General features: G+C 40.6%; 1 protein-coding gene across 6 annotated transcripts in view; it reads left to right on the forward strand.

Moving 5' to 3' along the window:
• Positions 1-9: 9 nt before the first annotated feature.
• Positions 10-24,126, forward strand: part of FAM177B (family with sequence similarity 177 member B) — a 39,412-nt gene continuing 15,295 nt past the window's right edge. The window contains exons 1-6 of one of the 6 annotated variants that reach the window (XM_064383533.1): positions 10-467; positions 1,045-2,922; positions 5,380-5,568; positions 5,865-5,931; positions 9,051-9,148; positions 9,507-15,930. In XM_064383533.1, coding sequence (XP_064239603.1) covers positions 2,716-2,922; positions 5,380-5,568; positions 5,865-5,931; positions 9,051-9,148; positions 9,507-9,644 — 699 coding nt within the window. In that variant the 5' untranslated portion in view covers positions 10-467; positions 1,045-2,715 and the 3' untranslated portion in view covers positions 9,645-15,930. Of the gene's footprint in view, positions 2,923-5,379; positions 5,569-5,864; positions 5,932-9,050; positions 9,149-9,506; positions 15,931-24,126 lie in introns of those variants that run through there. The other 5 variants (XM_012459731.3, XM_012459728.3, XM_064383534.1 and 2 more) reach the window with 5 other exon arrangements.

Below are 24,126 nucleotides of genomic sequence, written 5' to 3' on the forward strand. Positions count from 1 at the left end.
AAATGAAAATGGAAAGAATTCTAGAAAATTTTAAGTGTTATATACTTAAAATAGTATATTTACTTATTGAAGTTAAATGCCAAGATAAGAACTAATGTGTTATTTCCTTGGTACAGATTTCAATGCTTTAACTCTCTTCAGTGAAGTAGTTAATCAAAATGAAATGATTAGCATATAGATGTAATCAGAAAAATATTAAATGAAGGATAGTCATTTCTAAAGCAGGAAATAAAGATAATTCAAGTCTGTTTTTTTTCCAATCTGTTATATACCTCCTCCCACCCATTAACATTAAATGTATGATTCATTTGTTAAACAAATACTAAGTTCCAGCTATGTGTAATGCATTGTATGGGCAGAAGACACAGCAGTGAACATAGAGGTAAAAACCCTCCCACTCTGCCAAGGGGTGGGACAGGAAGGAAAGGGAAGACAGAGACACGTGGAATATGGAGTGTTCAATGTTGGTAAGTGCTAAGGAGAAAAAATGAAACAGGAGGTAAGATGCAAAGGGCAGTGGTGAAGGCAATGGGAGGTTGCCTTGAAAGAGGAGCTCAGCATAGTCTCCATTTGAGTTAAAGACTGGAAATGAGCAATCAACAGTCTGAAAAGAAAGACTAATAGAGCAGCCAGCACAGAGCTCTCTGCAGAGAGAGAGGGAGGACCTGTGTGGTCAAGGAATTGCAGTAAGAAGGCCAGTGTAGTTAGAGTGATGTCAGTCGGGGGAGAGTAGTACAAGATGGCATCATAAAGCTCACAGGGGTTAAATATGCAGCCTTGTAGGCCATTGTGAGGACTTTGGCTTTTATTCTAGGTGAGACGAGAACCCACTGGCGAGTTTTAAGCAGAGAAATAACATGATCTGACTTAGGATTTAACAATTCTGGCTCCTTTTTGAGTGTAGACTGGAGGGGGCCTATTAGGAGGCCGCTGCAATGATCTAGGTGAGAGACGATGGCAACAGTGAGAGATGATAGACCAGGGTGGTGGCAGTGGAGTAATGAAAGTATGATTCCAGAAATATCCAAGAGAATTTCCTGGCAGATTTGATGTGAGGAGTGATTAAAGAAGAACCAAGAATGACTTTAATGTTGTTGACCTGAGCAACTGGAAGAATAGAGTTGCCATTTATTGAGATGAGAAGGCTGCCAGAAGAGTAGAGGTAAATGTGAGTATGTGTGTGTTGCGGGGGTGGAGTGACAGTTGCACTGAAAGCATGAGCAAAGATACAGACAAATTAGGATTGAGATGTCTATTAGACAACTAAGAAGAATGTCAAGCAGGTAGTTGATCTGTGAGATTCAGGGAAAAAGTCTGACCTGGACAATATAAATGTTGCAATCACCTGTGTGTGCATAGTATTTAAAGCCATAGGGCCAAAGGAGGTCATCAAGAAAGCAGATAGAAAAGAGAAGAGGTCCAATCACTGAGCCCTGGGCTAATACAGTATTCGAAAGGTCAGAGAGATTATATGTTCTGTTAATTACATTATATATACTTGGGTGCTATCTTTTATATTTGTGGTTAAGAAACTGAGCCGGGCATGGTGGCTCATGCCTGTAGTCCCAGCGCTTTGGGAGGCTGAAGCAGGAGGATTGCTTGACCCCAGAAGTTCAAGAACAGCCTGGACAAAAATAGGGAGACCCCACCTCTACAAAAACTACAAAAAAAAAAAAAAGCTCGGTGTAGTGGCACGCGCCTATGGGAGGTCGAGGTTGAAGTCAACAGAGATCACACCACTGCACCCCATCCTGGGCAAAAGCAAGATCGTGTCTAAAAAAAAGAAAAAAAGAAACTGAAGCTAAAATATCACTTACAAAATATCCACATCTACGTGTGAAGCTGGCAGTGCTCCCAAGGTTTTTATAAATAAGTTGATTCCAACCTGTTCACTATCAAGACCCCTCTGTGAGACATGCGCTGATTATAAACATGAAGTTTGCATAGCATATTCTAAAATGCCCATTAGGTGGCAGAAAAACATTCAGTAAACCAACTGTGAGCTAGCTAGTGCTCGCTCTTGCGCTGGTTCACGCTTTCTCCACTCCCCTCCAGCCTCTCAGAGAGCCCTCTGAACTTAAAGATGTGTATGTCTGTTAATGTACAACACCATAATCAAGAACAGAGACTGGTATTTTCTTCAGAGAGCCAACAGATATCATCAGTCTGTAAGATAATACAGGAGGTGAGCCAGGTGTACAGGGGATGAGGGTGTGCTTATGTTTCATTAGGTCTGGAAATGTGTGAATTTGGACAGTCTTAAGAGGAGTAAATTGACTATAATGACACTATTACGCCTTATTTTTAAACTTTTGATATTTAAGCTTTTTAGCTTGGGGCAGGGTGAAGAAGTGTTCAGAAAGTAGAAAGCAAGAAAGCCCCTTGGGAAAAAAAAGGCAAGGTGTCTTGCAGCTAGCCTGATGTTTAAGCTTTCTGCAATAAACCCAATCACTAAATCACAAGTCTCTTTCTGTTTCAGTTTCAAAGTTTCTTTTTGTCCCACTCTCTTTAGGGCATTGGTCCCCAAACTTACCTGAACACTGGGATGACCTGGGCAGCTTCAAAAAATACTAGTGCCTGAGTTCCACCCACAGAGATTGTGATTTAAGTATAAGTGGTCTGAGGTGTGGCCTGTCTTTGAAATGATTTAAAAGACCCCCAGATGATTCTCATAACAAAATAATTTTGAGAGCCACTGGGCTGAGCTAATGTTGGATGTGTAAATATAGACCTTCCCACAACTCAAACATGTTCCACCCTGTAAGACAGCAAGAGAACACATCCACGTCAGCATATCCAAGCCTCCGTATGGCCTCAGCCATACTCTTAACTTTATCATCTATTGAACAATCCCTAACATCAAGATTTGTATACTTTCAACACCAAACGTTAACTAATGAAAGAAAAACACAGAGGAATTATGTAAGTTACTTTTTGAAAATGTTTTAATTTTCTCTTGCTTGTTGTAGAATGTGTTTTGTTTCTTATGGCACTGATAATATTTATTTGTGTAATAGTATTATGCTTAACATATTGTTGGTCTTACATGCCAAATTAAAATGGGCATTTTTTTGCTGCTCTTTAGCATCGGAAACTAAATGGTAATACCTATTCCTACTTCTTACTGAGGCTTTTCTATGATATACCATAACTAAGTCGGGGGAAACCATGTGTAATATTCAGAGGTCCCCGGAGCAGGGCAGATATCACATCACCTTGCTGTGGATGACGAATGTAACCTTTGGCAAGTCTTTTGCAACTCTGACCTTTGACAAAGGCATTAAGCTCAGCATTGTAGCAGTGAGATTTGGTGATTTATTTGTGTGTGTGTGTATATATATATATATTCATTCATGTTTGCATTGCCCATAAAATATTTTTTAAATTCGATCTGCTACTCTTCGTTTTAATGGATAGCTGACAATCCATTTGCATTTATTATGATTATTGACTTACTTGGAATTATTGCTAATATTTTATTCAGTGTTTCTTTTGATCATGATTTTTCTTTACTGTTGCTTCTTTCTTGCCTTCCATCAGAGTGTTTTTCTTTTTTATTTCCTTCCACTAGTTTTGAAGCTACACATTCTAATTCCGTTATTTGTCTAGTTACCTTTCAATCGTTAACATGCATACTTAGCAACCTATCTTATCCAGCCTATCCCAAAACAATACTTGAAGTCAACTCATATTTTTTTATTATCTAATACTTAATACTCTGTTTTGTCTTTATACTGTCCCCACCAAAGTAGTGTCTTTAAAAATCAATACTTCCTGACATTTGTCATCCTATTTACCAATTTTTTAACATATATTTATTGCATCTTTTTTTCTTTTTTTTTTTCTTTTGAGACAGAGTCTTGCTCTGTCACCCAGGCTGAAGCGCAGTGGCACAATCTCAACTCACTGCAACCTCCACCTCCTGCGTTCAAGTGATCCTCCCACCTCAGCCTCCTAAGTAGCTGAGAGTGCAGGCACATGCCACCAAGCCTGGCTAATTTTTTTGTAGTTTTTTAATTAGCCAGGCATGGTGGCATGTGCCTGTGGTCCCAGATACTCAGGAGGTTGAGGCAGGAAGATCAATTGAGTCTGGGAGGTCAAGGCTGCAGTGAGCCATGATCACGCCACTGCACTCTAACCTGGGCAACAGAGCAAGACTCTGTCCCAAAAAATAAAAAATGAAAATTTGACCAGGTGCAGTAGGTCATGCCTATAATCTTAGCACTTTGGGAGGCCAAGGTGGGCGGATCACAAGGTCAGGAGTTCAAGACCAGCCTGGCCAACATAGTGAAACCACATCTCTACTAAAAATAGAAAAATTAGCCAGGCATGGTGGGGCATGCCTGTAGTCCTAGCCTCTCGAGAGCCTGAGGCAGGAGAATCACTTGAACTCAGGAGGTGGAGGTTGTGGTTAGCCGAGATTGCACCACTGCACTCCAGCCTGAGCAACAGAGTAAGACTCCGTCTCAAAAAACAAACAAACAAAAACAAAAACAGAAAAATAGGCCGGGCACGGTGGCTCATACCTGTAATCCCAACACTTTGGGAGGCCGAGGTGGGTGGATTACTTGAGAACAGCCTGGCCAACATGGTGAAACCCCATCTATACTAAAACAACAAAAAATTAGCCAGGCATAGTGGCGGGCGCCTGTAATCCCAGCTACTCAGGAGGCTAAGGCAGGAGAATCACTTGAACCCAGGAGGCAGAGGTTGCAGTGAGCTAAGATCACACCATTGCACTCCAGCCCAGGCAACAAGAACTAAACTCCATTTCAAAAAAAAAATTTTTTTATCCATTACAATGGGTATGTTATAATATCTCATGATTTTAATTTACATTTCCCTAATGACTAATGAGATTAGTCATCTGTAAATCTTTGGTAAAATCTCTACTCAAATATTTTGACCGTATTTTAATCGAATTGTTTACCTTTTACCTAGTGAACTGTAATCATTCTTTACATGCTCTGAAAATAAGTCTTTTACCAAATATATACTTTGCACGTGTTTTCTCCTGTCTGTGAAGTCTATACTCTTAACCATTTCCTACATTGCTTCTCAATATTTATTGAAATAATTGAGAAACTTCTGCAGGGCAGTGACTCCTTCCTACTAGCAATTGTGGGTTTTAAAGTTAACAAAAGGTAAGAAAACCCTGTTGACACTTTTGTTTGAAGACTGAAAGTTCATATTTTCACTACTTATCAAATCACCTCCATTTTGGTAGAGAACAGCACAGTCCTTTCTTGGATTTGAAGAATTGAAGAGGTCACAAGTGTGATTACCTCTGAAATCTGTCTTTACTAGCCATTGAAGACAACTAGATAACTCTCAGCTGTGGGTAACTTGCCCTAAGTTACCCTGTTTTTAATTTTCTAGTTGTTTTGTTTCATTATGGAGATAGACGGTTTTCAGCAGTTAGACCTAGAGAAGAGTGTACCTTCCAAAAAGACTACTCCTAGAAGGATTATCCGTTTTGTTGACGGAGACATCATGGAAGAATACAGCACAGAGGAAGAGGAAAAAGAGGAACAAGAGGAACAGAGCATAAATTCAACACTTGACCCTGTAAGCTTAGTATGTCAATATTAGGGAACATGGTGGGGGAGGTGGTAAATGAACGAGAGATGGAGCAGACAAGGTTTATAGAAAAAATAGCTTTAAACTAAGTCCTTGGTCTCCTCTTTTGCTTTCTAGATCCATGTGTAGGCAACTTATAATTTTAATCATCTTAGTCTCTTCATCTGTGAGAGAGAAAATGGAACATACTATATAGAGAGCATTTTGGAATCTCTACATTAAAACAAATCTGCAGTCACCATTCTTCTTATTAATGACTCTATGTTGATTTCTCCTTTTTTCAGTCTAAACTTTCCTGGGGGCCCTACCTACGATTTTGGGCAGGACGAATAGCAAGCACCTCATTTTCTAGTAAGTACTGCTAAGGTTATTTTTTTTCTGTCCTAAATAGACATAAATATTGATAGGCCCTCAGAGTTTTGTGGGACTTCCAATTGTGTAAGCCACTCTACCGCATCCTGAAGAAGTGAGATCTGGGCTAGGCTTTAATTTCCGAAGGCACAGAACCTCACATCCTGAGGCAGACCCTTCATCTTTTACCAACTCTTCTGTCCTAAATAGACATAAATATTGATAGGCCCTCAGAGTTTTGTGGGACTTCCAATTATGTAAGTCACTCCACCGCATCCTGAAGAAGTGAGATCTGGGCTAGGCTTCAATTTCCGAAGGCACAGAACCTCACATCCTGAGGCGGACCCTTCATCTTTTACCAACTCTCATCAGGAAATTCTTTCTTATCTCGGCCCAAATTTTATCTACTTCTAAAGTTCCTACTTTTCTTTCTTAGAACCATACCAAAGTAGGCTAGATGCCTCTTACATAGGCCCAGAGTTTCAAATATTGGAGGACAATAATCAGTCCTCCCTTAGTTGACTCTTCATCTGAAAAAACTTCCAAGTTTAAAACATAATTATTGGCTGGGTGTGGTGGCTCATGCCTGTAATCCCAACACTTTGGGAGGCCAAGGCAGGCGGATCACGAGGTCAAGAGATCGAGACCATCCTGGCCAACATGGTGAAACCCCATCTCTACTAAAAATACAAAAATTAGCTGGGTGTAGTGTCTCACACCTGTAGTCCCAGCTACTCAGGAGGCTGAGGCAGAATAATCGCTTGAACCGTGGAAGCGGAAGTTGCAGTGAGCCAAGATCGTGCCACTGCACTCCAGCCTGGTGACAGAGCAAGACTCCATCTCAAAAATATATATATATTGTGTGACACAGTTCTAAGTTTCTATTTCCCTCATCATAATTGCTTTATTATAAACATGAACTTTATTGATCCCTCCTAGAGACATAATGACTGGGCTAAGTGAATATTTATAACAAAATACTAAATCTTACTTTACTTTCACCGATTTTCTTTAAGACATAGTTGACAACATCTAATTACTCATTTCCTTCTAACTTGCACATCTTGTGAATACGATAGAAAGGCAAACTACTTTAAGAATCTGAGAAAATATAAAATGTATTCATAGCTCTTAGAAAGTGATCTTCATTCATTCATTTAAAAAACATTTACTGTCTACTATATGCTCAGCACTGTGCTGGACCCTGGGACACAAAGATGAATGACAGTGTCTGCTTTCAAGGGGCTCAATATTCAGTGAATCATGTAGATCAGCAAACATGCTCATAATTATAAGTTGTTTTCACAATTGCCAGGGTAGGAGTGCACAGGGACTATGACCTGGAAGACTCGGGCATGCTGACATATGGAGGAGACACCTTCAGAGAGCTGTGACAATGTGGCTGGCTAAGGCTAGCTTGAGGACTATGAAAGTGACCAGGGAGTCTTTAATTACAGTAAAAAGTAAAGATGAGGTGATTTAGTCAGATGATATGAAACTTCAAGAAATAAACTCATTTACACAAGCACAGAGGGTTAGTGATTCGGAAGTTACATTGAAAATCCCAGTGAATACTAACCCTATCCTGACTGCAATATGTTAACAGAAAAAAATGCTGTCTTCCAGAAAGCTCTACACTTCAGTTAAGGCAAAAGGGTTTAAAAAGATACATTTCGGGCCGGGTGCGGTGGCTCATGCCTGTAATCCCAGCACTTTGGGAGGCCAAGGCAGACGGATCATGAGGTCAAGAGTTTGAGACCATCTTGGCCAACACAGTGAAACCCCGTCTCTACTAAAAATATAAAAATTAGCTGGGTTGGCGGCATGTACCTGTAATCCCAGCTACTTGGGAAGCTGAGGCAGGAGAACCGCTTGAACCCAGGAGGCAGGGGTTGCAGTGAGCCCAAGTCACGCCACTGCACTCCAGCCTGGTGACAGAGCGAGACTCCGTCTCAAACAAACAAACAAACAAAACAAAAACAGAAACAAAAAAAGGGATATGTTTCAGATGGAGGGAATCAGAGAAGATTAGGTCATGTAAAAGAAGCAAGACTCAATATGGGATTGAGAGTATGGAGAAGAGTGATTTGCATGTTGCTTTTTGATTTGAGATTGCAGATTTAGGATGCATGGCGAGACTAGCTTTCTTGTAAGTTCCAAACAGAGCTGCAGTGAAAAAATGCTCCTGACCAGAGCTTCAAGGTTGTAGTGGAGGCATAAAGATGCTAGCAGTCAGAACTGTGGTCTCTCTACACAGAGATTTTGTTTGAATGGAGTTGAAACCCAGATGACACTGGTAATTAATTTTTTCAATTTAAAATTCTAGTAGGTCATAAACAGGAAAGCTCCCTAAGATTTATTTTAATATTTTTAAAAAAACTTATCTACTACAAATATACAGAACAAAGAGATAGCATATTTTTGAAAAGATAAGACATATTAAAAATAGCATCATTTTGATGCCCTATGTGAGCGATATCCCAAGAGGCAGAATGAATCAAAGGAATCAGAAAGTCCTATAATTGGGGCATAAGAGAAGGCTGTCAGAAATCCTCTAATTTTAAAGGAAAACATTTCTAGGGGACATCTTCAGGAACCACTCATTATTCATGTTACACCTTTATCCCTGCCTCTAACAATCTCAGTGCTGAGCCTGCAGGCCACCTTGCTACCAAAGGCAGACAAGGAAGGTCTTGAACGACTTCTGACGAGTCTGTCTGGATGCATGGAAGAATTCCTGATGTGGGACTTGGTAACACTGGTTTGAGTTTGGGTTTAATCTGAAATGTAAGCCGGTACACATGGGGTTAATGAGCAGTACCTGTTCTGGTTGCTCTGGACCCATGCTGTACCTGTTGTTAAAATAGATTGAAAATCTCTCCTGATATATACATCTGGAAAAAATAGTTCATATATAATCCCATATGAAGATAGAAGATTTGACAAATTTCCTTTGAATCCTAGAATTTTTGAGAGGCCAAGGCAGTTGAAATCTTTTATCAGGTTTCAAGTTGAGTATATTAAGAGATCACTTGCAGAGTAGTTTCAACTCTGCCCTCAGCTGATGTTAAGCTTTAGTTATTAATTCGGTTTACCCAAGTGCTCCTTCTTTCTTTTAGCATGTGAATTCCTTGGTGGAAGGTTTGCTGTCTTCTTCGGTCTTACTCAACCCAAATATCAGTATGTGTTAAATGAGTACTACAGGATCCAAAACAAGGTATGTGACACTCTGATGGGGACAAGGGGCATGAGATAGGAATATTGGTTGCTCCAACTTTAGGTCAGTATAGAAAATTATTTTTTCCACCTGGTAATCATGTACTACAATTTCACCAAACCCCCATAGTCAGCCTGACTTATTTTTCTAGTTTTTCTCACCCCGGGACACTTCTTCATATTTGCCTCACTCCCGCGAAGTTAGGATGTCATGAGCTGTGTTGTAGAAGAAGGTAGTTGGGTGTGAAGCCTGAGATTGCTTAAAGTAGAAGCTTCTTACATGGGCATCTGCACAATAAGGGGAGTTCAGAGGTCTTTGTTTGTACAGTCAAACATTTCCTTATTTCTCTCCAAATCAGAAAAGTGACAACAAAAGTGAAGGGAATGGATCAAAGGCCCAGGCAGCTGAGGTTCCTAATGAAAAGTGTCATTTGGAGGCTGGGGACCGAGAGTATGGGACCATACAACAGGATACAGCAGAAGCCATTCCTCAGTGAAGCACGTCATCCAGGGAGGGTCTGGTGGCAGAGCCCAGCTCATGATGGCAGCAAAGACTATAGTTTCCCTGGATCTCTATTCCTTGGCCATTGGTTACCATAGCAACAGCACCACAGGTAGCACTTCTGAACCAGATCTGAACCTAATCTCCGTGTGACTTAGTCTCAAGCATCCAGGAATTACAAGCAATAATGAGTGTAATTTTGGACACTTTCTCAGTATAATTTTTATGTGCAAGCCAACCCACCTCAACTCCACCCCAGTGATACAAGTCTCATGAGTACTGACATTTGCACAGTAGCATAAATGCCTTAAAGGAACTGTGGGTCTGGGAGTTTTGGGCTGAAATTCTCTGTCATGGGACTAGGGTACAGTAAAGAAGCTCTATTCCTCAGAAGAAAATTTGGGCACTGCAAAATCTAAATAAATCCCCTTTCAGGGTTTGCATAGGTGTGTACTTCCAAACAACCATCCTGGCTTAGTTGGGGATTGTTTTACAATAAGTAAACATTGCTAATAGCTCTATTATAAGATCATTATCAAGGTCTTTAAGAATTAAGTATGTCCCTCCAAATTAAAATAATCGATAAATAATCTAAGCTCTAGAAAAAATATTTTAATGGATTATTTTCTTATTCATTTGTCAAGCAATTTTCAAAACTTGAAAAGATCGAACATGGAAATCATTGTTAGATAACGCAGGGTATGCTGGCCAGAGTAACTGTGATATATTAATGGTAAAAAACAAAAAACACAGGCCTTGCAGTAATCAGACTTGAGCTGCAGTTTCCCTTCTCCCATTTACTAGTTGTGTGATTTGAGGTGTCCAGATTTCTGAGCTCCAGTCTCCTTTGTAAAATATAGGTAACTTCACTTGCTCCTCATGGGTTATTGTTAAACAGAATTATGAGAAATAATAATTTATTGTTGTTTTAAGCTTTGGAGTGGTTTGTTATGCAGCCATATATAACTGAAATTATAGCTCTAAGGGAAAAGGAAGTTGGAATTAATTTAATATGAAATCAAAGGCAGAAGTAGGCCTGGAGCATAAGATGTTGGTAGTTAAAAATAGTAGGATAAGATAGATAATGCTAAACAAAGAAACCTCCAAAATCTTGGTGTCCTAAAACAACAAATTTTATTTCTTGTGAGAAGTCCACCATCAGTTTAGGTGGCTTCCCGGACGGGTGTTCTCCATGTGATAGCTCGGTGATGGATACTTCTTTGATCTTATGTTTCCTCCATACTGTGACGTGCTCTTGGGGTTGCTGGAAAAGGAACAGCATGGAGAGTTAAGCACTGGCAATCAATATCTCCACTAAGAATGAATCATGTCACCTCTGTGTATGTTTCTTTCTCCAAAGCAAGTCACATGGCTATAATTAATTTTACGGGAGTCTGAGCCACCTAAGATAGCTGAGAAAAGGAAACAGTTTCTTCTAATGGCATAGGAGATAAATAATAAGTTCAAGAGTCAATATGATATCGATTTAATCTCAGCTCTGCTGCCCTGTGCCACCCTGTGCAAGTTACTCAACTTCTCACTGTTCTCATCTATAAAACAGGTTTGATATAGGAAGCAAGTATAATTTGAACCAGCTTTATGCAACAAAAAAAAGAATTTTGGGGGAAGTGCACTGAGTTATCAAATGGACCCCAAAGGTAGATTAGTCTCAACAGGATCTGAACAATGTGACAAGCAAGCACCCAACGGGTACTCTGTCCATCTCTCATCCTTCTTCCACCTGAGGAAGATGCTCACTTTATAGCTCTTCATAACTCTTCTGTTCAAGTGACTGATATACTAGTCTTTAGGCACCATTTCAAAGTATAGTGGAAATAGAATCTGTTTTGCTCCTTTTTGTCAAGTATCACCCTCTAATTCAATCAGCTGTGGCCAGGGAGATGGAGCCCCTTAGTAGCAACACAGTTATGGGACCTATTTCTGGGTAAGGATGGTTCTCAGGAAAAGGAAACTGAAGTGAGCTAGGTAGGTACCCCATGACTCTTCCATGTTAAAATTGAGGAAAAGTATGTAAAGCATGTGGCTCTAATTAGGTGCTTAAGTCATCGTATCAATTACAATTATTAATATTTATGATTATTTATGATGGTTAATTCTATGTGTCAACTTGACTGGACCACAGGATGCCCAGATTAAACATTACTTCTGGGTGTATCTGTGGGGGTGTTTCTGGATGACCTTAGCATTTGAATTGTTGGGTTCAGTAGGTGGATTGCCTTCCCAATGAGAATGAGCATCATTCAATCCACTGAGGGCTTGAATAGAACAAAAGGCCAAGAAAGGAGGCGGAATTTGCTCCTTTTTTCTGTCTCACTGCTTGAGCGTGGATATCTCATCTCATCTTCTCCTGCCCATGGATGGGATTTACTACATTGGCTTCTCTGGTTCTTAGGCCTTTGAACTCAAACTGATGTACATCACTGGCTTTCCTGGTTTTCCAGTTGGCGAATGGCAGACTGTGGGACTTCTCAACCACCATAATCATAATACATTCAATTCCTCATAATAAGTCTCATTGTATCTATCTATCCAATTATCTGTCTACCTATGTCTCTATACATCTATCCTATTGGTTCTGTTTCACTGGAGAACGCTGACCGGTATAATATTGAATGAGAATCCTGGTTCCATGGATTCTGAATGGCTTGCCCCCGCTGAAGAGTCAGTCTTAGTTCTTCATCTGACATATTCTGTTAGTCGAGTTTTAGGGTAAAGTAAATCTGAAAGTTTAATCATTTTGCAGAAGAGGTGACCAAGTCTAGCAGTTAAGCATTGGTTACTTCAGTCTTAGGTGTCCAATCATACTAAAAATCTGTACTTAATTTACTATTTTGCTTAGAATAGCACTAGTAATGGACTGTTTTTGACTTTTCCACTTTTCCAAAAAATTGTCCACTTCTTGAATACCCACTTATTGATGATTCTGAGGAACTAGACGGGCTTTTCCCTTTCAGACACCCCTTTCTCTCATGAGAGAAAGAGGGCTGCTCTCCTTTCTCTTTCTTTTGCCTATTAAACCTCTGCTCCTGTGGCTCACAACTGTAATCCCAGCACTTTGGGAGGCCGAGGTGGATCATGAGTTCAGAAGCTCGAGACCATCCTGGCCAACATGGTGAAATCCCATCTCTACTAAAAATACAAAAATTAGCTGGGCATGATGGCACATGCCTGTAGTCCCAGCTACTCAGGAAGCTGAGGCAGGAGAATTGCTTGAACCTGGGAGGTGGAGGTTGCAGTGAGCCAAGATCACACCACTGCACTCCAGCCTGGTGACAGAGCAAGACTCTGTCTTAAAAAATTAAAAAATAAAATAAAAATAAACCTCTGCTCCTAAACTCAAAAAAAAAAAAAAGAAGAAGAAGAACTAGGCAAAACAAAGTGTGATATTCGAATTGAAGAAGTGGATTTTTTTCTAGCAAATATTATACTCTCAATTTTATTTTCCACTAAGAGAAAAGATTCTCTTATGGTCAGTGACCATATGCAAATCAATCGAATCTTAAGCAAAATATAGTAAAGAAGACAAATGGAACCAATACCCAGATCTTATCCTGTTCCTGCAGGATAACAATAATGCCCTTTAATATTAAAATTAATTCATTTATTTAACATCAGCTGGACATCTACTATGTGCCAGTTTTTGTTTTGTTTTAGTTTTTATTTAGGTACTATCAACCATACAGGCAAAAATCTCTTCTTGTTGTCCTTGAATTCCCAATAGCTAAATTATTAGGACATTCAGTCTTCGTATGGCCAGCCCCTTAGATGGTCCTCAATGATCTCCACCACCTGCTATTCATACCTTAAGTAGTTCTTTCTCACGCTGCACCAGGGTGATTTATATACCAATAGAATATGGCAGAAGTAATGATATGCCACTCCAGAGATTTTTTTTTTTTTGAGACGGAGTCTCACTCTGTTGACCAGGCTGGAGTTCAGTGGCATGATCTTGGCTCGCTGCAACTGCCACCTCCTGGGCTCAAGCGATTCTCCTCCCTCAGCCTAAAAGAAGTCCTAGTAGCTGGGACTACAGGCGCCTGCCACTGCATCCTGCTAACTTTTGCATTTTTAGTAGAGATGGGGTATCACCATATTGGCCAGGCTGGTCTTGAAGTCCTGACCTTGTATCTGCCTGTCTCGGCCTCCCAAGTGCTGGGATTACAGGTGTAAGCCACCATGCACGGCCCAGAGATGATTGTTATAAAAGATACTATGGCTTCTGTCTTGATCTTTCTCACTACTTTTCTCTTGGATCATTCACTCTGAAGGAAGGCATCTGCCATGTTATGAGGACACTCAGCCAGTGCAGCAGACTGAATATGTTCCCCCCCAATTCATATGTTGAAACCCTAATCCCAGTGTGATGATTTTGGAGGTGGGGCCTTTGGGAGGTAATTAGGTCATGAGAGTGCAGCCCTCAGGATGAGATTACTGCCCTCATAAGAAAGACCAGAGAGCTAACTAGCTCTCTTTCAGCATGAGTATACAAAGAGAAATCAGCAGTCTGCAACCCAGAAGTGTGCCCTCACCAGAACCTGATGATGCTGACATCCGTATCTCAGACTTCCAGTCTCCAGAGCTGTGAGAAATAAATTTCTGTTGTTTACAAACCACCTAGTCTACAGTATTCTGTTACAGCAGCCTGAACTGATTAAGACTTGGAGAGTTCCTTGTGCTAAGGAACTTTTGTCTCCAGTGAACAACCGTAGAGGAACTTGAGGCCTGCCTACAACCACGTGAGTGTGCTTAGAAGATCGCCTTCCTCCAGCCTGCAGAGGATTGCAGCTCCAGCCAACAGCTTGCTTGCAACCTCATGAGAGACGCTGAGCCAGAACCTCCCAGCTAAGCCACTTCTGGATTCCTGACTCATTGAGAATATGAAATAAATGTTTACTGTTTTAAGCTACTAAATTCCATGGTAATTTGTTATAGTGCAATGGATAACTACTGTAGTTTTTATTCATAAATATTCCTAAGGATTCCTAAGGATAAACTAATCCAAGAACTATAATGCACCCAGAAGAAGTACAGGAATTTTACCTTACTCCCTCAAGGCTAGATGGAACTCACTGAGCTGTATCAGATATACTTTCTGCTCTACTGTGCTGGGGCCTAACTAGGCAATCATCACCTGCAAGTTGAATCTGGCTATTCCATTTGCCATCACTGCCGGTTCCGATATTTGCCACCTGCTGATTCACCCAAAGGGGTTTCAATGTCCCAGGGAAAGCACTTCTCTGAATATTAGTCATGAGCACCCCAAAGCAAAAATGTTTAGGCTCCCAGAAAGTACAGCTTTTTAGCAATAAACTCTTTTACTCAGCTGTCCACAACCATTTTCCCCAAAGCGCAATCACAATGTCAAGTTGACTCAGTAGGAAGATGTATTAGTTCATTCTTGCACTGCTATTAAGAAATACCTGAGACTGAGTAATTTATAAAGAAAAGAAGTTTAATTGGCTCATCATTCTGCAGGCTGTACAGGAAGCATGGCAGCATCTGCTTGGCATCAATCATGGTGGAAGGCAAAGGGGAAGCTGGCACTTCACCTGGCCAGAGCAGGAGGAAGAGAGAGGCGAAAGGTGCTACACACTTTTAAATGAGCAGATCCCGTAAGAACTCTATCATGATAATAACACTAAAGGGATGGTGCTAAACCATCAGAAGCCTCCCCAATGATCCAATCACCTCCCACCAGGCCCCATTGTCAACACTGGGGATTACAATGGAACATGAGATTTGGGTGGAGACAACTGTATCAGAAGAGTTTCCACCATTGACCATGCTCTATAATCAGAACCAATGTTCTTTACCAACAATCCGGACACTGGTGCAGTACTTGTCAGGGGTCCAGACCACCCCCTGTTTTACAGTAGGTTTCCTCTTGAACCTTTTTTATCTTTTCATGCCACCTAGTCTTGAAAAGACTCATCCCTTTCATGGGATGAGTGTCATCTCAGTCCATCTTAACTCATTTTTCTCCCCTTGAACCTGAAAGGAGTTGCAGTCCTAGTCCTATTCCTCCCAGGAGGCATCTCTGCCACTTGTAAATTTATGAATGCCAAACAATATGTCTAGAAAAGATATTGTCCTGTTCTATCTGGCAGCTTCCAAGATTCAATGATATATTGGGAAAGGGGTAACTCTCTTACCCTTCCAATAACATATAAGCCCTAGACTGCTGCCAAGCCAAAAATATCCCTGATTAAACAAATTATGTAGCAGAAAGTATCTGAATTAATAAACTAAATTTGAATGATTATCTGGTTCTTGATGTTTTTAATTATTTATTATGACCATACTTCATTGTATGTAATGTGGGTAAATGAAAGTTAATTTTATTATTTCTCTTTCTAATGATGGAGTCATATAAACCTTAACCTTCAGAGTGGAAATTCAGGGAATCTCAAGTGATTAGAGAAGCTCTTTAGCAAATGCACACGGGCAACCACCCTTTTATCTTCATACATACATTATTCAAATGTCATTCCCTGAATGGGCAGTCCTGCCAAGAATTGTTTGGGTCTTTTTCATCTTTGTTGGTGAGGTGGTCCTTCAATTATCCCTAAAATGTTTCCATCCTCTGCCAAATTGCACCACCATCAACTGCAAGATGTAATTATTTTCTCTACCTACAACAAAATGAAGCCAAGTATACCTTGAACCATTTTCATTCTCAGGTACCTTATATAGGCTTGCCAAGAGCCGGGGAACACAGTGGTCAGCTTTTCAGGCAAAAGTGGTGAAAGCTCTTTAGGGAAGATTTCTGTAAGTTTTCATTTAAACTGGGAACAAGAGAGGAGCAGCATGGTTCTAGCAATCTGCATTTAATTGAGGGGTTGTATTCTTACTGGGAAAAAGTAAATGAAGGGCCCCCAACAAATTACTCAAAAGGACTTAGATATTATTTTCCTGGAACATTTACTTTATCTGTCATCTTCAAGCCTGCCCTCAGGCTGTATAAATCAAGACAAAGTGGCAGAAACAAAATTATCTTCAGAATTGAATGAACTTCTGTAGAAAATGTATCCTAAGATAAGCATTTTATGATGGTCTTTGGTGTCTTGGGGAAAAAATTCGTTTCAGTGACAGAGCAAGATGACCCCAAGAGCAAGACAGCTCCCAAGAATGTGGTGATAGTGAGAGGGCCTACTTCTCTTCAAACTGTAAGAAGGTAGTTCTTGAAACCTTATTTATAAAATTCTTAATGCCAATTTTAAGGGACTGATCAAAATATCAACTTTTCCTCATTGGCTGATATGACGGCTAGTTTCCTACGTCAATTTGGCTAGGCTCCAGTACCCAGTAACTTAATGAAACATTAATTTAGGTGTAGAGGTATTTCACAGTTAACATCTGCAATCAGTTGACTTTAAATAAAGGAGATGATGCTAGATAATGTGGGTGGGGCCCCATCCAGGTAGTTGAAGGCCTTTAAGAGCAAAACCAAGGTTTTCTGAAGAGAAAGAAATTCTGCCTCAAGACTGTAGCATCAGCTGGGCATGATGGCTCATAACTGTAATCTCAGTGCTTTGGGAAGCCAAGGCGGGAGGATTGGTTGAGTCCAGGAGTTCGAGATTAGCCTAGGCAACACAGCGAGACCCCATCTCTACAGTCAGCAATTAGCCTCGTGTGGTGGCATGAACCAGTAGTCCCATCTACTCAGGAGGCTGAGGTGGGAGGATCCCTGGAGCCCAGGAGATTGAGGCTGCAGTGAGCCATGATGGTGCCACTGCACTACAGCCAGGGTGATAGAGCAAAACACTGTCTCAACAAAAACAAAAATAAACAAACAAAAAAATCCCTACATCTTCAAGTCTTATATGAGTTTCCAGCCTGCTGGCCTGCCCTATGGATTTCAGACTTGGCAGCCCTCTTAAAGTACGTAAGCCAATCCCTTGAAATAAATCTCTTTGATTCTGTTTCTCTTGAGAACTCTGATAAAGCTGGTATCCAACACGCATTCAGGAAGTTACCACTATCTTATTTAGTTAACTATTACGTGGGCTGGTAGCCAATATATTGCCATCATGGAGTGTGCAGGGCAGCTGTCTTCTCTGCTTCATCTTAGTTCACACAGTCCAGATTTAAACATGTTTACACTCTTACATTCTTACGCAAAAACCTTTCAAATGACGTTTAACATCCTAATATTTACGAGGAGGTACCTGGGTCTGTGTTCACTCTTTTTACAAATTAACTGCAATCACATAGAACTGCGTAACTGAGAACTAAAACCTTTCCGTCCAGCTGGCCGTGGGACAGCGAGTGGATAAAAGACAGGCCCAGCAGTTCCCACCAGAGGCGGAACGTGAATGCCTGGAATCTGAGAAGGGAACTTGGAGATTAAAAGAAAAGCATAGGGAGCATTCAAGAGCCAAGAAACCCAGATTTTAACTCCAGGGGCTCTAGTCATTAGAGCCATACACAGGCCAAGCATCAGGCTTGTCCTCAAAATGAGGATAATAAAAAACCAATGTCCCTAAGAAAGGTAAGAATTAATTGAGATCCTATGTGTGAAAGCACTAATCAAAGCTCTATTCCAATGGGACATCAGTGTTACCTTATCTCTTTTGGTCTCATCAACCCCTATCAATAATATCTAGAAATAGAAAACTGGACAATGAGAACATGTGCTAAAGATTATTCCTATGCCCTTCTCTGCTTTAATTACCACAGGAGATGTGATTTTATGGAAAATGAAATATGTTATATTCACCCCCTCTACCCCATGTTTATACACAGTTATAAATGGTTCAATCTAGTCCCTATCTACTGAGACATGTCATTGTGTGGGAAACATGTATAATAATATACTCTTCACCATAGGCCAGGCGGTGGCTCACGCCTGTAATCCCAGCACTTTGGGAGGCCAAGGCGGGCAGATCACAAGGTTAGGAGTTCGAGACCAACCTGGCCAACATAGTGAAACCCATCTCTACTAAAAATACAAAAAAAAATTAGCCAGGCATGGTGGAAGGCACCTGTAATCCCAGCTACTCAGGAGACTGAGGCTAGGAGAATCGCTTGAACCTGGGAGATGGAGGTTGCAGTGAGCCGAGATCGCGTCACTATGCTCCAGCCTGGGTGACAGTGTAAAACTCCATCTCAAAAATAATAATATACTCTTTACCATATAATAAGCTCTTTACCAACCTTAGGGGTTTGAGAGAGCTTCTGGCCTGGGTAGAAGTGAGGGAAGAGGGAAGGATGGGGCAAATGGAGTCTTAAACCCTTTGGCTGATAGTAGTTTAGGAAAGAGACACCTATCATCATCTTCATAGCAATTAGGAAATTAGAGAGGTGGGAAGAATGCTGGATAATGAGTCATGAAAATTAGATTCTAGTCCTGACTCTGCCACTAAAAAGTTATACAACTTTAGAAAAATTTACTATCCCTGGACTTGGTTTTCTAATCTATGAAATGAAGGGGGTTTGAACTAAATTAGCTTTACCTGAAGTAGGTTCTTCTGAATATTAATACATTTTTTGTTTTGTTTTGTTTTTTTGAGACAGGGCCTTGCTTTGTTACCCAGGCTGGAGTGCAGTGGCACAAAAATGGCTCACTGCAGCCTCCAGCTCATAGGCTCAAGCCATCCTCCCACCTTGGCTTCCCAAGTAGCTGGAACTGCAAGTGCACCATGCCCCTCTAATTTTTTTTTTTTTTTTTTGAGTTGGGATTTTGCCATGTTGCCCAGGCTGGTCTTGAACTCCTGGGCTCAAGTGATCCACCTGCCTTGGCCTCCCAGAGTACTTGGATTACAGATGTGAGCCATTGCAGCAGCCAAGTAAGTTTTATATAAAAATGAGGATCTGATAAACTTTATTTTTGGGAGGAACTTGGTTGAGCAAAACAAAACAAAAAGTATCATTGCCTCAGAGCTTTTCCAGGGTATTAATAAACTAATGTGCCTTGTTAAGCTCCAAAAGGCAGATAGTCCCAGCTACTTGGGAGGCTGAGGTGGGAAGATCGCTTGAGCCCTGGAGGTCCAGGCTTCAGTGAGCCATGTTCCTGCCACTGCATTCCAGCCTGGGTGACAAAGCGAGGCCCTGTCTCAAAAAACAAAACAAAACAAAACAAAAATACATACTATACAATGTTTCCCAATGTATTTGGTCAGAAAATCACTTGTGCATGGAGTATTTCCAGAAGCAGCAGTCTGAGGAACTTACTTTGAGAAACATTAACCTAAAAAATCTATAAAGTGCCTTTTAATTCTAACGTTCTTATTCTATAAAGCTGGGATGGTGCCAAATGTCCAAAGTGGACATGTCCCAGTTGTATGAATGTGTAGAGTTGAAAATAGTTTTTATTTTACCAGCATCTCCTTTAAACTTTCTCCTCTTTATTTATTTATTTATTTTTTTATTTTTGAGATGGAGTCTTGCTCGGTTACCAGGCTAGAGCGCAGTGGCACAATCTCAGCTCACTGCTACCTCCACCTCTCAGATTCAAGCGATTCTCCTGCCTCAGCCTCCTGAGTAGCTGGGATTACAGGCATGGGCCACCATACCCAGCTAATTTTTGTAGTTTTAGTAGAGACAAGATTTCTAGTCTCTACCATGTTGGCCAGGATGGTCTTGATCTCCTGACCTTGTGATCTGCCCACCTTGGCCTCCCAAAGTGCTGGGATTACAGGCATGAGCCACCGCGCCTGGCCACTTTTTCCTCTTTTTAATGGCATCACTATTCTTGCTGTCAGCCAAGCTGGAAACTTCAGTACTTTAGAGGCCACTTTGACTCTTGGCCATCGATCTAGCCATTGCTAAATCCTGACAATTCATCCTTTACGGTGTCTCTGAAACTCATTTCTATGTCACTAATCCAGTTTCCAGGCATTACCGATGAACCTGTGTTTTGATTGTTGCTTTTGCTGGTGGAAACATTGAAAATTTCTCTTGCAAAGACATGAAAAGTGTCCTTCTCTCTGCCCATCTATCCTTTACCTTCATGCCAGAGGTTTTTCTTCCAAACCATGAATCGAGTCAGGTGACTCCTCAAACATTTTCAAAGATTCTACATTGTCACAGAGCAAAATTTTAAATTCTTCAAAGTCATTCATGGTCTAGGCCTAACTTTCCTTTCTTATCTCTCTAAGCCAAGCTCCCTGCTCCTTAAAGATACGTTATTTCATGCTCTTTCATCTCTTTTCACATAACTTTCCGTCCTTGAGATTCCTCCCCCACTTATCTTTTATTTGTGTCATTCAAGACCCAGCTATAATGCAAACTCTTTTTTTTTTCTTTTTTGAAACGGAGTCTCACTCTGTTGCCCAGGCTGGAGTGCAGTGGCGCAATCTTGGCTCACTGCAACCTCCATCTCCTGGGTTCAAGCAATTCTCCTGCCTCAGCCTCCTGAGTAGCTGGGATTACAGACGCCCACTACCATGCCTGGCTGATTTTTTTATTTTTTAGTAGAGACGAGGTTTCATCATGTTGGCCAGGCTGGTCTTGAACTCCTGACCTCAGGTGTTCTGCACCCCTCAGCCTCCCGAAGTGCTGGGATAACAAGCGTGAGCCACAGTGCCCGGTCAACCTCTTCTTTGAAACCTTCCCTTGCACCCTTTTTTAGATGTGTGCTCTCCCTTCTCTGTACTTGGCTAGTAGCTTTCTCATCTAATATGCCCCCTCCTGGTATTATGATGATCTATAAAGTCATGCTAATCATTCTTCAGATAATAATTTCATTGAACACAGGGGTATAGTGAATGATTTGACTAGGCACAAAAACTGAAGCTAGTTCAATCACATCTGCTCTCATTCATTCAATCAGTCATTCAGCAACTATTTATTATGCGCTAGGCACTGGGGAACGTGAACGTGGTTAAGACCTTACCATCATCTCTTGGTTGCCCTAGTCTGGTTCCTAGTCATCTCCTGTGGGAGAGGCCCCATTGCAAGTCCATCCCAAGGCACTCACATCCTTCTTGAGCCAGTTCACAGTTCACAGTTACTCTGTTCACACAGTAACTGCACAAGCCCCAAATGCCACTGCTGAGTGTTCTTTTTGTCCAGGTGGTAAGTGTTCTCTCATTTGAGATCCTTAATGTTTCTTAAAAACTCAACATTAAAAGACACCTGTCCTTTGATCAAACCTCCAAAGCCTCATTTTCAGATTCATCCTATTAAAGCTCTGGAACAAGCCTGCACTAAACCCTCCACAAATCCTGGTGTACTTAGTTGAGTATTATTTACTGTAACCTTCATGAATGTGCAGTAAACACACAGAAGTTCCCAACGCTGAAGGCTGGAAAGACGTGGCAGGATGATAAATAAGCTTTGATGATGATTTCAATGGATGGTAATTTCTTGCTTCCACAGAGACTCCACAAACACAGCTGTCAGAAGTGCATTGTGTAAATCAGATGCTAATTAAATTAAATTCCCACTGGAATTAAGGCAGCAAAGTATTTTGTCTTGTTTTCTTGCAAAGTAGGCCTCTCAATCAAGACAGCTGGAGCACTGGCATTTCAGGTATGTGGAGGCAACAGCTGCAGTGAAGCAAGTAACTGCGTTCATGATTAAATTGCCATCAGTAAAAGGAAAATAGATGCCATTTTTGCATTAGTAACGCTAAAAATTCAAACAATCTAGCAGAAGCAGAGCTGGACTAGGAAAGAAGAGGTTTAGGTTCTGATGTAAGTTTTGGAAAAATCATTTTACGACTCTAAGCTTCAGTTCCCAGCTTCTTCTCCCCTCTTTCCTCCCTTTCCTCCTTCTTTCTCTTCTTCTGCTAAATATTTATTGAATGCCAACTACTGCTAGGCAATGTACTGGGTCCTGGAGACCCAAATACATAGAACATTTTTTTGTCCTCTCGGTGTTCCTGGTCTTTTTGAAGAACCAGGAGGTGGGACTCTATGATCTTGGCACCTTCTGGGAGTTAGAGTTCTATCATTCTATACATAAACTTTTTTACAACCAGCATTCAGATGATATTGACTTCACCACACTTCTCTGTTGAGGAATACAGAAGATACATCCCCATCCCTGCCCCTGCCTTTAGCTTTTAGTCTATTGAGAAACCAAAGCACACGTGACTGAAACAACATTTGATATTTCACAGCTAGAAATAAGTGGGTATAAAAAAATATTGCCTAAATTATGTAGAGAAGCATTGAAGCAGAAGCCTGAGTAAAGAAGCCATTGAATGAATGCTTTTTTTCATTATTCAATACTTCATGAAACATTTACTAAATACTTACTACAGGCAATGTTCTGTGCTGTGTGCTGGGGATACCAAGGAGGCAGTCTCTGCTATCAAGAAGCCTCCAGTTAATTAGACAGGCAAATATATAAAATGTTAATTATAGTAAAATATAGTTACAGCAATGTTAGAATCATTGGACATTATTACAATAGGACACATGGTGCAGGAAGACGTTTACTTTAAAAACAAACTTAGAGCACTATTGGAAATATTCTATTTCATTCAGTCTTTCAATTGTCTCTAGAGTTTGAAAACAAGTCACTCCCTATTTATTTATTTATTGAGGTGGAGTCTCACTCTGCCACCCAGGCTGGAATGCAGTGGTACAATCTCAGCTCACTGTAACCTCCGCTTCCTGGGTTCCAGTGATTCTTCTGCCTCAGCCTCCCAAGTATCTGGGATTGTAGGTGTGTGCCACCATGCCCTGCTAATTTGTGTATTTTAGTCTTGATGGGGTTTCACCATGTTGGCCAGGCTGGTCTGGAACTCCTGAACTCAAGTGATCTGCCCCACCTCACCCTATCAAAGTGCTGGGATAACGGGTGTGAGCCACCACAGCTGGCCTCATTAATAGCTCAAGACTTAAAATCCTAGAGGAAAGTAACTGGGTGTTGTATATTTTCAAGGTAGATCCCAGTATAGGGTAGCAGTATCTCTCACAAATACAGTCTGATGCTAATGATTATTTACTCAAGAGTACATGATGTTATAATTAGAAAAAATGGAAAACAAACTGGTGTATTCATAAAATGGAATACAGCTATGAATATGTATACACTAACAAGACAAAATCTCAAAAATGTTATACTGAGTATACTGAGTGAAAGAAGACTTAAATAAAAGTACATACTATATGACTCCATTAACATGAAGTTCTAGGATAGGCAAAACTAATTTATGATAAAAAAAAATTAAAACAGTGATTTCCTGTGGGAAGTAGGAGAGGGGACTGATTGGGTAGTGGCATGAGGGAACTCTCTGGGGTCATGGTAATGTCTATCTTGTTAGCAGTTTAGGTTACAAAGATATACGCATTGGGTTACACAATACGTCCTTAAGATTTGTGCATTTTGTTTAATATAAATTTTACCCCAAGTGAAATTTTAAAGAGGTATTAAACTCCAGTTAATTGTATGCTGAAGTATTTAGAAGGAAATATATTGATGTCTGAAATTTACTTTCAAATGCATCAAAAATAAGATGGATTCATGGACGGACAGGAGGATGAATAGATGGATAGATATAT

The sequence above is a fragment of the Aotus nancymaae genome, unplaced genomic scaffold (assembly GCF_030222135.1).
Source record: "Aotus nancymaae isolate 86718 unplaced genomic scaffold, 86718_ANA_hifiasm-v0.15.2.pri h1tg000032l_0, whole genome shotgun sequence".
Classification (NCBI taxonomy): Eukaryota; Metazoa; Chordata; class Mammalia; order Primates; family Aotidae; genus Aotus; species Aotus nancymaae.